At 36.4% G+C, this 16,036-nt stretch overlaps 1 protein-coding gene across 2 annotated transcripts in view; it reads left to right on the plus strand.

Annotated features, from left to right (window-relative positions):
• erbb4a (erb-b2 receptor tyrosine kinase 4a) overlaps window positions 1-14,751 on the plus strand; it is a 207,324-nt gene extending 192,573 nt beyond the window's left edge. For both annotated transcript variants that reach the window (XM_056258702.1, XM_056258703.1), the window contains exons 21-27: window positions 5,527-5,682; window positions 5,988-6,063; window positions 7,401-7,547; window positions 8,397-8,494; window positions 8,614-8,784; window positions 10,252-10,552; window positions 13,602-14,751. In XM_056258702.1, the coding sequence (XP_056114677.1) occupies window positions 5,527-5,682; window positions 5,988-6,063; window positions 7,401-7,547; window positions 8,397-8,494; window positions 8,614-8,784; window positions 10,252-10,552; window positions 13,602-14,455 (1,803 nt within the window). In that variant the 3' untranslated portion in view covers window positions 14,456-14,751. The remainder of the gene's footprint in view (window positions 1-5,526; window positions 5,683-5,987; window positions 6,064-7,400; window positions 7,548-8,396; window positions 8,495-8,613; window positions 8,785-10,251; window positions 10,553-13,601) is intronic.
• Window positions 14,752-16,036: the final 1,285 nt, after the last annotated feature.

Below are 16,036 nucleotides of genomic sequence, written 5' to 3' on the forward strand. Positions count from 1 at the left end.
GTAGCCAAATAAATGCATACATTATAAATTGTGTTCTACTGTTTTGGGTGATTGGTCTACTACCTGAAACATTTATTATTGGCATTTGTTATATTTTTTGATGTAGCTCATGTAGCTTTTGATGTTCAGTGATGTAGCTACATTCATTAATATGTACACTTAATATATTGAGTGATAAGTATGTGTTATAATTATGAATTAATAATTTATTACATGTAAATATTAAGTCAGAATACATTAAACCATGAAGTGTAAATGTATACAATTGTTTAAGTTTTAAATACATACTGTGTGTAAATATTGAATACAATATACAAACTATATATAATAAATTACATAACTATGTGTACAGTACTAAAAAAAAATTCTCGATTGCTTAAACACATTTCTTGAAACTATTCCTCGTATTCTCATACCAGTAAAAACAAATAACGTCTCACCCAATTCCCCAAACATCCTATTTTCAGGTCAAAATGAAGCTCTACACTCAAAACCATTCACTCTTGCTGAAAAACCAAACTTTGCCCTCAGTAATCACACACAAGCCCTCACAAACACACACTACAACATAGTCTTACACACTGGTCCAATATATTCAAAACAACACTTCCAAAACTGGTAAGTTATGTTCGATCTAAATTTTCCAGATATAAATGCATTGCCCATTTTCAATGGGAAAGTGCCCAAGCAACAATCGCTCGACAAGATTGCCCAGCAACATTGCTCAAAAGGTTGCCCTGTGTATCATCACCTGTGTTTCAACTTGGGTAGGCCTAAATGTGTGTTACAGTTTTTTCGATTGCTAAACGACAGTGAGCACAACTGGAGCTACATGTGCAAAACTCTAACTACAGTCTGCACAGCAGCAGTTCATGTGGACCAAACTCTAGTTCGTTTTTCATTGCTTGAACACAGTTTTCAAAACTCTACACACTTATCCCATGACTTTAACCACAACCTGCACAACACTGTGGATTTACAGCACTTTGTTCAAATGCTAACACACTGCTGTCAAAACTGTGAACCACACTTTCAAAACAGAATATATTTCAGCCTTGTACCTTTCAAACACTGTTGATTGCAGTCTCACCTGAAAGGCTAAGCAGGGGTCTTGTTTTAGACTTGTTAGTGAACACACACATATATATATATATATATATATATATATAGATATAGATATAGATATAGATATATATATATAGGTAGAGCTCAGAAAGACCAATTTTGGAAATGGAACAAGGAAGACGTGTTCGTGAAGGGAGAAGGGTGGCAGGGAGATAAGAGGACAAAGAAGACAAAGAGCTGTTATTTCAGATGAAATAAGGGCTACACTTATAGACCATGTCGTGAACCACGGTCTCTCTTTGAGAGAGGCAGGGTTGAGGGTGCAACCCAATCTGCAAAGATCCACAGTGGCATCTGTAATGCGAATTTTCCATCATACAAACAGGTGAGAGTTACATCCTTACAGTATGTACAGTATGCCAGATGTGAGGACACGAGTCCAGAGGACTGCCAGGGATGGATAAGGCGCTCCAGAAGGTTCTTCCACAGGTGCATGGCAAGAGAGAACATTAGATGTGATGTTGATGAACACCTGTGGCCTGATGCTAGAGAGAGGCAGGATTAGCCCCTCAATTATTTGTTCGAATTACTTTAGTTTCTACCTTTTTTTTCCTCATTACTGTAATTCCGTAAATTACTACAGACTATTGAAGCAAACTGCTACAGTAATTTTCATTTACCTTACATAAAGAATTGTTATGTTCTAAAACTGTAAATAAATCATGTGAAAGAATGTCACTCTTTTCTTTGAAGAAAATGTTACTTTGTATGAAGTCACTGAAATTGTTCAAACTGTAAAGATGAAAAGTTTGTATTTTCTGTATTGGTGTTTGATGCTAGTGTTTTTACTCGCATTGGCCCTCATTTATCATTCTTGCGTAGAAACGGGCGTATATGTTGGCGTAAGATTATGCTTACACTCCTCTCACCGCCTGATTTATGAAGCTGTGCGTACCTTTGAAATCCAGGTGTACGCAATGCCTGCCCTTGATAAATCCCGCGGCTGAAAACGATCGTCATTAGAATAACACGCCCCTATATATTCAAGTCTCCGCTTCCCCCACGCCCTCATTTTACGCCATGGACACACGGAAGACGGCAAAGAAGAGAAACTTCTCTGACGTGGAGCCCGAAATGACCTATCACAATGCAATATTTTACAGCACGTCTTTTGAATTAGCATTCAATTTCGAATCACGTTACATGTATGGGGTGTACAATAGTGATGATGATGATGTGATGTGGAGTACCATTCATTCACATTAATAATTGCATGACAATTTGTAATATTATTCTTAGTATTATTAGTATGCTTTGTATTATTAATGACGCTTATTGTTATTTAGAAGAAGAATGTCATTATTATTATTTGTATTATTATTATTATTTAAAAGAAGAAGAATGTTTTTTTTATTATTTTGTCAGTCTGAATTATTTTTTGGTCATTGAAAGCCTTTCGTTACCGAACCCAGTCCGTGCGCACCTGCCGGGCCTAACCATGAAACGTCAGGGTAAAGCGCACAGGCTCGCAACTGAAGGAATACATATGCTCATAAATCAAATGCTTTGGTAAAGTCACACAAATTAAACATTGAAGTCCATGTTGCACAAAAATAAACACTGAAGTTTATAATTACTGTTGTTGTTGTTGTTGTTGGTCATATATCAATATATCATATCTTTTAGTTATGTCAGTTTGAGCAGTTGATCAGGTCAGTGCGTTTTGTGGTGTTAGGAATTGTTTTTCTGCGCATTTCCGCACTAACTCAAAACGTGCGTACACCACCTCCTGAGCTGGCGTAGGATTTGAGCGTGCCGTACGCCAACGTTCATATTGATAAATCTCAAAGTCACCGTGGTTTTGGGTGTACGCCAGGTGTACGCTGGAAATTTGGTGTACGCACTTTTGATAAATGAGGGCCAGTGTGTTCTGAGTGCCAGTGTGTGTTATCTCAGTGAGGGTTGTGTGTAGTGTTTGGCTGCACTGAGCCTGTTTTGAGCGATGCGTTAAGAGTTGTGTTGCTTGGAGTGAGTTTTGCAGGTGATGTGTACTGTTTAGCTCAGGTGACTTGGTAGTGCTGACTGTAGTTAGAGTTTTGCACATGTAGCTCCAGTTGTGCTCACTGTCGTTTAGCAATCGAAAAAAACTGTTACTGAGCTGAAGCTGTGCTGATTCGAGTGAACAATATTGAGTGCTAGTGCTTTCTAAATGACAACATGGTGTAGGCAATGAGAAATGAAGGGATTTGGGTGTAGAGTTTTGCAGTGACAGTTCAACAAATCTGACAACAAAACAGGCGAATAGTGTTTGTAGTTTAGGGAAATGGGTGTGCTTTTTAATAAATGGGGTTATGGTTTTGAAATCTTAGTTCAAATGCTTGGTTATAGTGTTTAAGCAATCAATAAAAACTGTAATGAAGTTAATTCCGTGAGGGAGCATTCGATTAATCTAAAGTGACAGTAACACCTTTTACATTGTTCAAGATTGATAATAATAAGAAATGTTTCTTGAGCAGCAAATCCGCATATTTCTGAAGGATCATGTGACACTGAAGACTGGAGAAATGATGCTGAAAATTCAGCTCTGCATCACAGGAATAAATTGCATTGTAGCCTTGGTGAGCTTCTTCCAAATACATTAAAAAGGCTTCCCAACCCAAAACTTTTGAACACATAAGTTTAAAAATGTATATGTATTAATTAACTTCATATTAGTACCTTAGTTTGTCTATGACATTTGATTTCCTGATACTTTTTATGTCAACCTTTTAGGTTGTACACAGATTGAAGACAACATAAATGTAATTAAAAAAAAAAAATGTCACTTGGGAATAAGTTTTTGCATTACATTTCACATTGTGGCCTCTGTGTGTGTGTGTCCTGGTAAACATTATGGGGACAAAATATCCCCACATAGATAGCAATATAAGAAATCCTTGTCCTTGCGGGGACATTTTTTGTTCCCATGAGGAAAACAGCTTATAAATCATACCAAGTTATGTTTTTTGAAAATGTAAAAATGCAGAAAGTTTTCTGTGCTGGGTAGGGTAAGTGTAAGGGCACATAATACACAGTTTGGAATGGATGTATATCATTCCATGATTCACTCTCTCAGTATCAGTCTTCTACTCCTGTTTAATTCTCACATTTGTCTGTAATGCCAAAAAGTTTCAGGACAAAATTTGTAATTATTTTAACACAATGTTCTTGATTCAGCTTTTGTCTGCTTTTCTGTTGCTTCTGCCGAACTAATTTTGAGCAGCTATTAAGCAGGAAAACATATCGCCCTTCAAATGATGGATGGTGTGGCAAAGAGAATGGTGCTACAGAGAAATATGTTCCTCATTTCTCCTCATTTCACACAGTTACTGTTTTGACACAGCCCGCCGGTCACTGTTGTCTTCTATTAAATGTTGAATTCATAATAAAAACATTGGAAAAATTCAGACCAGTCCTTTCCTCGTATAATTGTCATCGTATACCTAAAGTGCACCCTTGAAATGTTTTTGTTGTCCCTTAGGGTATCTTTTTGCACTTTTCTTTGTTGCAAAATATCACTGACTGAAATGAAAGCAATTTTATAACTGTGCCATTCAATCTTTTTCAGAGTAAAGATGAGCGCCAAAAGAAACACAACTTTCAGGGACAATTGCTCACTTCAGAATTCTCGAACATGTCAGTTTGTTCTCATAACTGCACAATGTTGTTGGTATAGATTTTTCTTTAAAAATGTAACAGTTTCTATTGAAACAACACTGCAGTGTGGACATCACCGTCAAAATTTGGGTACAAACATTGAAGGATCTTTGGAAAGATCTAAAAAGATATGCTCTGTTGTACTGGATTAAACAAAGAGCAAGGCGTTGAACCCTTGAAAATGTGTTTTGGTTTGGTAAATTATTAGCAATAAGCCTTTTTCATCATCTTGTTTTTTTCATCTATTTCTCACAATCAATCAGATTTTTCCAACTTCTGCAATGAAGTGCACTAAACCTTCTACCGAAAGTAATTTTAGTCATTAAAGTCGACAAAAAATGGAATTTATGATTTTTTTTATTCCCTATTGTGATGTACATTTTTTTGAAAAAAAAAAATAAATAAATAGGGCGGGAATTGATTGGATGGTTTGATAGTTGTGGTTTGCTATTGGTCGATCTCATGTGAGTGTCAGGTTGTCCCGCCCTCACGCCAGTAAACACTTATTAGAGAAGAGATGTCGCTGCTAGAGGGAGGAGATGATATTTTGATTAAAGATTATATGAGAGACATTAATTAAATTTTTTTATTTTTTTTGGTGCCTGAATAAATAATTTATAATAAACACTGCAAACAAGTCATGCTGACTTTAAAATGCCGCCGTTTTTATTGGGTACATTTCTGAATTTAATTGTTTATAGTTGTATTTATAATAATTGATCATTGTGTTTTTGTAAAGAATCACTCAGATATTCTTTTCGGCAGGGTATGATGTTCCTGGAGGAGAGGCGGCTGGTGCACAGAGACCTCGCGGCTCGTAACGTCCTGGTCAAATCTCCAAACCACATCAAGATCACTGATTTTGGACTTGCTCGACTGCTTGATGCTGATGAAAAGGAGTATAATTCAGATGGAGGCAAGGTCAGTGTTTAGAACCTGAGACACACTGGTTCTGACAGTTGTGAACAGTTCCATTGAACTAATTTTTATATGATTTTGTCATTTATATATGGTGAGTTTGACAAAAAACTTCATTAATCAATGAGAATGGTAGTTGCTTGATTGTATTTCTAATTTCTAATCATATTGCAGTGCTGTTTCTGTCCAAATTGGACAGTTTTTTTTTCTTTTTTCTTTTTTTTAAATGCATGCTTTTAATTAATCATGATTGCATTACTGTATATTTCCAGATTATTACATCCTGATTAGAATTTTCTCTTATGCAGATGCCCATCAAGTGGATGGCTTTAGAGTGCATACATTACAGGAAGTTCACACACCAGAGCGATGTATGGAGTTATGGTGAGTTAAACACTTACATTGTCCTAGTTTGCATTCTTGCATTATTTTTGAATAAATTACTGTAATAATTTCATTCAGCAAAGATGCATTAAAAAGATCAAAAATGACAGTAAAGACATGTTTAATGTTACAAGATTTCTATTTCAAATACATGCTGTATGTATATATATATATACTGTATATATACTGTACACCAGTGTTGGGGAAAGTTACTTTGAAAAGTAATGCGTTACAATATTGCGTTACTCCCTTAAAAAGTAACTTATTGCGTTACTTAGTTACTTTTTACGAAAAGTAATGTGTTACGTTACTTTTGCGTTACTTTTTTTTTTACCTGGGCTGGGCTAGTTTTTTTATAGCAAAAAATATATATATTTTGGGCAAATGTAAAGACCCTTTCACACCAAAAGGGAAATTATAAGCCTCAGACTGAAGGAAATGCAGATTTACTCCTGTACAGTAGAGTACAGTAGTGTTCAGTAGAGGGCGCCGCTCAAACAAACCTTTCAGCTGCTGCTGTTCTGGGTAACAGAAGAAGAGGATGCAAGAGAAACAAATTTAACACTTACTTTACCAATAAAAACATATAAAAAAATCTATAGTCATTTTTGCTGATGGTTTAACTGAAAAATCGGAGGTCAGAAGCAAGTACTTTGGTCAATATTTTTTATTTTTATTTATCCTTTATTTTACCAGGATAGTCCCATTGAGATTGATAACAATCTCTTCTTCCAGGGAGTCCTGGCCAAAATGGCAGCACAAAAAGTTTCATGTATACAATACAAACATAAAATACAAAAATCATACATAAAATGTAACCCAGCACTCATAAAATGGCAACAAAAGTTACTTTACAAAACATGCACACGATTAAAGATTAAATGCATAAAAATTTATGTTTTTATTCAACATATTTAGGTATTGGAGGTTTGCGTAGTGTTCTGATTCTGCATTTCACTGATTTTATTCATTTTGAGGAATATTGAATCTTTTTTGTGCAAGTGAGATGAGTAAATCCACGCTTACATTTAATCTAGAACTATAAGAACCATCATGTTTACACACAACCCCTCTGCACTTCGATTTGTCTCAACATTAGGACAGAAGAGCTGTCAGTCAATAAAGGGGAAAACAAAGTAACTTGCGTTACTTATTAGAAAAAGTAACTCAGATATTTTGTTGTAAATTTTAAAAGTAATGCGTTACTTTACTAGTTACTTGAAAAAGTAATCTGATTACGTAACTCAAGTTACTTGTAATGAGTTACCCCCAACACTGCTGTACACACACTATCTCTATACAAAATGTGATGTATTGACTTATATATTGTCATTCAGGGGTGACTATCTGGGAGCTGATGACGTTCGGAGGAAAGCCCTATGATGGGATTTCCACACGTGAGATTCCAGATATCCTGGAGAAGGGCGAGCGTTTGCCCCAGCCGCCCATCTGCACCATAGACGTCTACATGGTGATGGTGAAATGTGAGTGTTGTGTAGAACCCTGAATATGATCAGCAGCTCATATCTTTCAGAAACGCACTAGCACACATACAATTAAGTTCAGTGATGGTATTATGTCTTGAAATGATTGCCCCTAGTTTTTGATAGGGTAATCATTACATGATTTTTCCACATCGCGTTTGTATACTAATATGACATTTTATTTAGAACATGCACACACACCCACTCACCATGGTCGGCCAGACAGTCGTGCGGACTGTGGAAATGAGCAGCTGGGTGAGCGGTGGGGTTTCTCAGCTGGCTCAATCAAATAAACACAAAGAGATGAAATGAGACGCGGATTGAACCCATTAATTCTAATTACATTTTGACTGTAAGCTGTTGTTTGTGATTCTACGTGCTGTGACATCTGTAACCCCACGGACAATGAAATGCGAAATATTGATGGAGATGAAACGTGGTGTGATTGCGTGAGTAATTGCTGCTCATTTGGTTAATGTGTTTGAGCGTGAGAAGTGAAAGGAAATTAATTGGGAGGAAATAAGGAGCAGGCTGCTGCAAGGTGAGGGCATGTTACTTCCTGACAGAGACATAATAGAACTGTAAGAAGTTCAGCAATTTGGAGACTATTTCTAACTCAATGTGAATCTATCTGTCTGTCTGTCGGTCATCTATCTGACTGTCTCTACATTTGAATTTTTTTTTTGTTTTAGAAAAAATATTTGTATCCATATATTTATTTATGCATGCTTTGTTTGGATTGTCTGTGTCTTTTTATGCATTTATTTATTTATTTATTGCAGTGTCCATAAAACATGTGTATTTGTCAAATGTATTTACTACTGCCGTTTTTTCTGTGTTGACCTCCAGGCTGGATGATTGATGCTGATAGTCGGCCTCGGTTTAAGGAACTCGCTGCAGAGTTCAGCCGCATGGCACGAGACCCTCAGAGATACCTCGTCATACAGGTGAGAATACGGTTATTTTTGTATTACATCTCACCTTGAAAATCAATACTTTTGTCCTATACACCACCCGTTAAACTCAAGGTGATCGCAGAGAGTGATGGTGTCATTTCTCCTCTCAGGGGGACGATCGCATGAAGCTGCCCAGCCCCAACCACAGTAAGTTCTTCCAGAGTCTTCTAGATGAGGAGGAGCTGGATGACCTGATGGACGCTGAGGAGTACTTGGTTCCTCAGACCTTCAATATCTCTACCTCTTCTTACACGTCAAGACCACCGATGGATACCAGTAGGGTAAGAACAGCTCTTTGCTTTCTTTTTCCAGTTCTTTTCATGAACTGATCAAATGTGAACATTGAATGAAGTGTAAGTCACTTCAGATAAATGCATAGATCTGCCAAATGGATATGGATAATGCAAAAGTTGAGTCTTTGAATATGTTTACTTTCTCGTATTCCATTTAAATGTGCACAAAGTTTGGAATAATTAAGATGTTTTTTTGAAAGAAGTATCTTACGCCTGTGTTTATTAAAGTGCAGTACAATAATTATTGGTGCTCAAGTATGAACAATTCAACATTTTCGTTGAAATCGTGATACGTTTTTTTCAGGATTCTTAAATGAACAAAAAGTTTGAAAGAACAGCATTCATTTTTAAATATAAATCTTTTGTAATATTATAAATGTCTTTATTGTCACTTTTGATCAATGTAATGTGTCATTGACTCCTTGCTATATAAAGTGTACTTTTTCCTTTTCTTTTTTAAAATTGTACTTACCTCAAACCTTTGAATGGTAGAGTATCACTATTCCCAAATTAATGTATTTTCAATGTTGATAATGAGAAATGTTTTTTGAGCATCAAATTAAGGATGGCTGCTGAATATTCAGGAATAAAGTATAAAAAATAAATAGAAAACAGTTATTTTAATTTGTAAAAATATTTCACTATATTACTTATTTTTCATAAAATACGTGTAGCCTTGGTGACCATTATAGACTTCTTTCAGAAACATAAGAAAATCATAATTATTCCAATCTTTTGACTGGTAGTATAAGGAAAACTACTGTATAATTTCAACATTTATAGGTTAACTTCCCAAAACGTACACACTGAGGCTCTATAGCATTTCAGCTCTGTTAGACCTGTTTGTTGACCAAGACTATGTTAACAGCGGTTTAGAAAAAGGAATGAAAGTTTGACCAAATAATGGCAGAGAAATACAAATCATAGATATTTTTTTAAACATGATACCCATCTATCCATAACTTTTTTTTATTCATCTCAATGGAAGTGGTTTAGCTGAACATCTTTGCTAATGGGAACGCAGTTGTGCAGATGGAAAACATAAAGTGGAGCTGTAGAGGAATGATTACTGAGAAAAACCTTTTGGCTTTCATTCCGCTCATTTACTCTCATGCTTACTAAGCCAAACGTTGACCCCTTATTTTGAAAGTAATTGCTACTTTTACAATTCTGTTTGTCGCTGAAATAATGGAACTTCCCATCATCCCATTGATTATTTTCAGTGTTCCCATAGATCAAAACCACTAGCATTTGGATGACATGAGAGGGACATCTTTCCACAAGCACTAACCTGTCTTCTCTTCTTTTAGTATTTTATTTTCTAGCAGTGACACCACTTACAATTTTCAACAGCCTTTTTTTCTCTGTAATTGAGCAGTATTATTATTAAACAACTAAATGATTGCATGAGGAAGCACGAGAATGATCTTTCTTTATTTTTGTACCCTCATATAGACACAACTGAGGTGTCGTGACAAAGTTTTTAGCCCAGAAGACGGCATGGGAGCTTGTTCCCATGACCCTTCTGGTTCAGCGAGTGCCGTCTTCATCCCTTTAAGCACACAATGTGCGGGTCTCGATGTGCTTGAGGAACAACACTGTAATGGGAGCTTGAAGAAACAGCCCATGTCTGGCTCAGGAGACGACTGCGACAGCCAGCGCTACAGTGCAGACCCAACTGTCTTTTTTGGAGAGAGGGGCCCAAAGACCACTAATGAAGATGGTTACATGAGCCCTATGAACAAGTCAGCCTCAGGTAAAAGCACAAATATTTCATGTCTTTGAGGAGTTGCATTCAAAATCCACTTGGATCAAAAATATGAGGGCGGCATGTACAGGATGCTTCTGGGTATACATGGATTAGTTTGGTGTAAATCCCCTCTGAAAGTCTTTTATTACACATTCTCTAGTCAATAATATCCCAGTCGTTCCATTTCAACCTAAGATAGTTTAAAATAAAAGGGTGTCTGGAGTAAAACATTAATCCAGTGTGGTGGGTTGAGTAGGATGATAAATCAATAGATTCTGAGTTCCTCCATTAAAAATCTTGGCAGCAGTTTAATGGTCTCATCCTTCACCTCAAACCGAAGAGTGCCAATGAATTGTGGGTGGTTAACTGGTTGGCCACTCACTTTTTTTTTTTTTTTTTATTGATTTTATCCTAGTATCAGTAGTTAAACTACAGCCAGGAGGCTATATGTTACTAACACAAAGCAACTAATTATAGCTGAAGCTGTTTAAGAGGACAGAACTACAGTTCAAGATTTTGGGGTCAGTAAGATTTGTTTAATGTTTTTGAAAGAAGTCTCGTATGCTCACCAGGGCTGCAATTATTTGAGCAAAGACAGTGATATTGTGAAATATTATTGCAATTTAAAATATTTTTTTTCTATTTCAATATATTTTAAAGTATAATTTATTGCTGTGAGGCAAAGTTGAATTTTCAGCATCATTACTCCAGTCTTCAGTGTCACATGATCCTTATAAATCATTCTAACATGATCAATTGGTGCTCAAGAAACATTTATTATTATTATCAATGGTAAAACAGTGAAGTTCCTTAATATTTTTTTTCTAATTTGGAAATTTTGACATTAAATACAGCTAACAAAGCTAAAAACAAGCTTTAGTTTAATTGAAATGCATTGTCTGAGACGTCAGTTCAGTAATGTTACTCTAGAGACTGCAGATTAGAAATGTACAATGCAATATGACAAAAACACCAGTGAATACAATCAATGATTAGCTTGCTGCCATGCTACACTGCTGTTGGAGTACACCAGCTTTTTACTGGTAAAGCTAAAAACAGCTCCCGAAACCTGTAGCTAAGTAGGTAGTATCACTACTTTTGGTGACCGTATTTTCATAATTTTTCAATAAAGTTATATGTTCTGTTTAAGCCTTTATTCTGAAGATGTTCACATGCTCCACAACTGTATGAATATTCCTGTGCATGTGTGATCATGTTTTTTTCAGAATAAACTAAAACTGATGTTCTCTTCTGGAAACACTAGAGACGCTCACTCATTGATTATGCTGCATTTTTATTATGCGAACAGTAATTTAATCAGCTCATTAATTCTCATTCATTTTCTCAACAATAACACACAAGAGCGCAATGAACTGTAAAATGTAGGTCTTGAGACTCGTACAAATGTAGGCCACGATGTTCCTTTTAACATTTGTAAAATGTTTTGAGTCTGCTCTTTTCTCCAAAAACGTTCTGTATATAATATCACTCAGAATTGTGTTTGTTTGTACATGCACTGTGTTACATGTGTATCAAGTTACTCAATTACAGGTGATTTATGTTGAATTAGGTGTTTTCCATGACCCAAGATACGGATTAATACAAACATACAGTATATCTTATTTAGATTTCCGGAAGCTGGAAAATTGGCTTAATCTGGTTAATTTGTTTACATGACTCCCTAAAATTAAGTATAAATTAATCTTGCATATTTCTGAATAATATTGGAATGTGCTTGTGCATGTAAACTGTATGACTGGTGTATATCAGTGTTATTAACTAAAACTATTAAAAATAGTTTTCATTAATTGCAATACAGCTGAAATAAACAACAATTACAAACTTAAACATAAAAAATAACTGTTGCCGTGGCAAATAACTCAAATAAGTTAAAGTGCTAAAATTATTGAAATACTAAATTATACTATTCTAAATTATATTATACTAAAAATTAAGCTAAATATGAACAATAACGGAAACAAAAATAACAAGCACATAACACAATTACTAATAAAATAAATTAAAACTGGAAGTATAAAAAATAAGCAAATTCAAAATATGAATAAATAATATAATAGTATATGAATAATACAAAAACAAGGTTGCAGTATGTGTACTTACCATATACTTACAGTGTACTTACCCACAAAATAACTATAATATAAGGTAATATAAGCTAACTACATGGGCAGTGATGTGCCTGAACGCGTTCAATGAACGATAGTTCATGAACTCGTTCATATTTTGGGCGAACGTGAACTGAACGTACTGAATTAGGCCTACTGCCTGATGAACGTTACTGTGAACGCGTTCATTCTGGTGTCTGTGAACGCACGCTCTCTCAGTTTAACTTCGTTCAATAGGGTGCCAGATTTCTAAAGAGCCTTCCAGGCGAAAACCCGGCTAAAACACACGTAAACAGGCCTTAATATGTAGCGAAAAAAACACTCAATCTCAATAGCTGTCGCACCGCGGCCGCCGCATGCGTCATCATAACAAAAAGCAGCATGTAGTCGACAAAGTTGCGAGCGAGGAGGCGTCGTATTATCATTTAAACGAGTTTTATGACAAGGTCGGTGAGGATGGGAAAAATCTTACATTTCTGTGCAAACTTTTCACGTCGATAAAATAATTGCTGTCTGTGGCTGTGGCAATAATAAAAAATAAAAAAAAGCTTGCAGCATCATGGAAAAAAAGAACTATGACCTAGTTCATTTGTTGAAGTATGACCTATGACCTGAACTAGTTCATTTTAAAATGTGTGAACTGAACTTTGAACTATTTCATGTAGAAAATGAACTTTCCCAACACTGTACATGGGTTAAGTAAAGGTTTAGGGGTAGGTTCGGTGTTAGTTAGTGTCATTACAATAAGAACATAGTATGTTCATGCGAAACATGACTGTAAAAATAACACTGGTGTATACTATTGTAAATTTAGAGTATACTACTTTGGTAACTATTTGTGGCAAATGGCAATGATTCTTTATTCGGGATGCAGCTTTTATCAGGCTTTTTACATTGTATTTTTATTTTTATTTTTTTTGTATCTACAGACCATCTTAGTCCTGTCGAGGAGAATCCTTTTGTAAATCAACGGAAAAATGGAAATATTACTGCACTGGACAACCCGGGTTACCACAGCACCCCTGATAGGAAATCCAAGGGTGAGGATGAGTATATCAACGAACCCCTTTACCTCAACACATACAACAACACTAGTGGCATGAACCAGGAGATCATGAGAAAAACTGGATCTTCCATCCCACTACAGATGACTACAGCAACCAACACCGCAAGCAGCCACGTTATCCTCTCCACACAAACTGGGAAAGCCCACCACCATGGCCAGGGAACACATGTTCATTTCGCCGTTCCACCTGTTCAGCCCCCCCAAACGACATCAATGAGCCAAAATGGCCAGCATTCCCAGTCACCACACGGTGTCGAATCCAATTCCTCCAGCATGTCTGGCAATCCTTCCTTATTAACCCAAATCTCCATCGTCAGCCAACAGATCCAACCTTGTCTGGCAAGTCAGTCCATCCATTCTACCCATTCGGCTCAAGTGGTGAAATCTGCAGTCACAAGTAAAAGTGTATCCGGCCTTCCCGGCCACCTTGTCTACCCAGGTAACATGCTTCAAACGGGTCATACCGGGACTATAATGGTCGACAGGAAGTCGAAGAAGAATTTTGATAATCCTGACTACTGGCAGCATAGTCTACCGCCCAAGGTGACCCAACAAAACCCTCAAGACCCAACGCAAGTGTGCAAAGGCAAACACCTCTATAGGCATAGCATCCGAAGTCGCATCGCTGTGGCCGACAACCCTGAGTATCTTTCTGAGTTTAACAAGAGACCAGTTCTGCCACCTCCACCGTACCGACACAGGAATACAGTAGTGTAACGCCACAGTCGTTATGGAGAACCAGATTCTTCTACCAGCACCATACGTTCAATTGGAATTTATTGAAGTACAGGAAAACTCCTACCATCAGTGTTTCTGTCAGAAGAATTCAGGAAGGAGACTTATTGGACTTTCAAAGGAAAACCGACCAACCAAAGTGCCTCTAAACTATTCCAAAAGCTATTCCATCTTTTCCATTCAAACAAATCAGAATGTATCGAGATGGATATCCCTTAAAGGGATAGTTCACCAAAGATAAAAAATTGTCACCATTTACTCACCCTCGTGTCACTCCAAACCCAAAGACATCTTTGAAAACACCTGAGAGATTTCTGTCCTTCCATTGAAAGTCCATTGCACTAAAATAAAAATACTCCAATAAACCCACAATAATGTCTGCAGTCAGCAGTTGTGTTTTGCACATCAACACTCGAGCAAAAATACTATTTAAGCAAAATAGTTTATTTTATTTTTTTATTTTTCTATGGGAATTATTTGATTTTAGCTAAACTGAACAAAACCATGATTATTTTTATGAACAGAATGCATTACACAGTCATTTCACTTCTTTCAGTGTACACCAAAATTTCATAAAGAGTGAATAAAAAGTTAATAAAGACATTCCATTTATATGATGCGATCTATGTATGTGCATGGATCATTGTTTATAGGTGAATGAAATATTAAATTAAATCATTACATAAAGTGATCGTGTCTCTTTAGGAGACTGGATTCAACTGCTCGATTGAAGCATCAAAGATTTGGTGCAATGGACTTTCAAATGGAGGGATATTAGTCTCTCAGGTTTGATAAAAATATATGCATTTGTGTTTTGAAGATGAACGGAATACTTATGGGTTTGGAATGACATGAAACTATAAATGATGACAGAATTAAAATTTTTGGTTGAACTCTCCCTTAATTTCCAACCTCTGATTGATTCTCCTGCAGTTAGGAAGTTCACCGTGACTTTGTGGAAACTGGTGTCCAACTTGACACAATGGTAGAGTCCCCGATGGTGAGGAAAAACACTTGCTCTTGTGGTTTTATCAAAGGAAACGGACAGTTTATTTCTGGTGTCGTAAGTTTAAAGCATCTGTCTTTTTGACCACGTTCTGACCATTCTGTATTGTTGCCGTTGATGCCGTAAGCTATTTTCTCTTCTGATTTAAACTAACTGACACGTACGGTATATAGGAGCGCCTACAAGAGAATTGGGGTAACTCTTTTATGAATGAGACAACGTTGTGGATTGTAAAATGATGCATTCTCTTTTACCGTTGTGGATTTATTAATGGACTACACTGGTTGGATACTGTTTATTTTCAGTGATGCTCTTCTTCATGTTTTTTTAAAGATCTTACCCATGTCCCCCAATTTTGTACTCGTATACAAGAACTAACAAATCTGATACAGGCAGAGAAAGAGCACATGGGGCTCACATACCGCTTCTTGAGCTAACAGGAAATAAGTGCCTTCCTCAGTGGCACAAAAGTACCGATGATGGACATGCCCATTTAATCTTCACTTGCTGTACATATGTGAAACCAATTTGAACATTCATTACTGAGCCATCCATGT

The sequence above is a fragment of the Rhinichthys klamathensis genome, unplaced genomic scaffold (genome assembly GCF_029890125.1).
Source record: "Rhinichthys klamathensis goyatoka isolate OS25496 unplaced genomic scaffold, OSU_Roscu_1.1 h1tg000157l_1, whole genome shotgun sequence".
In the NCBI taxonomy this organism is placed as follows: Eukaryota; Metazoa; Chordata; class Actinopteri; order Cypriniformes; family Leuciscidae; genus Rhinichthys; species Rhinichthys klamathensis.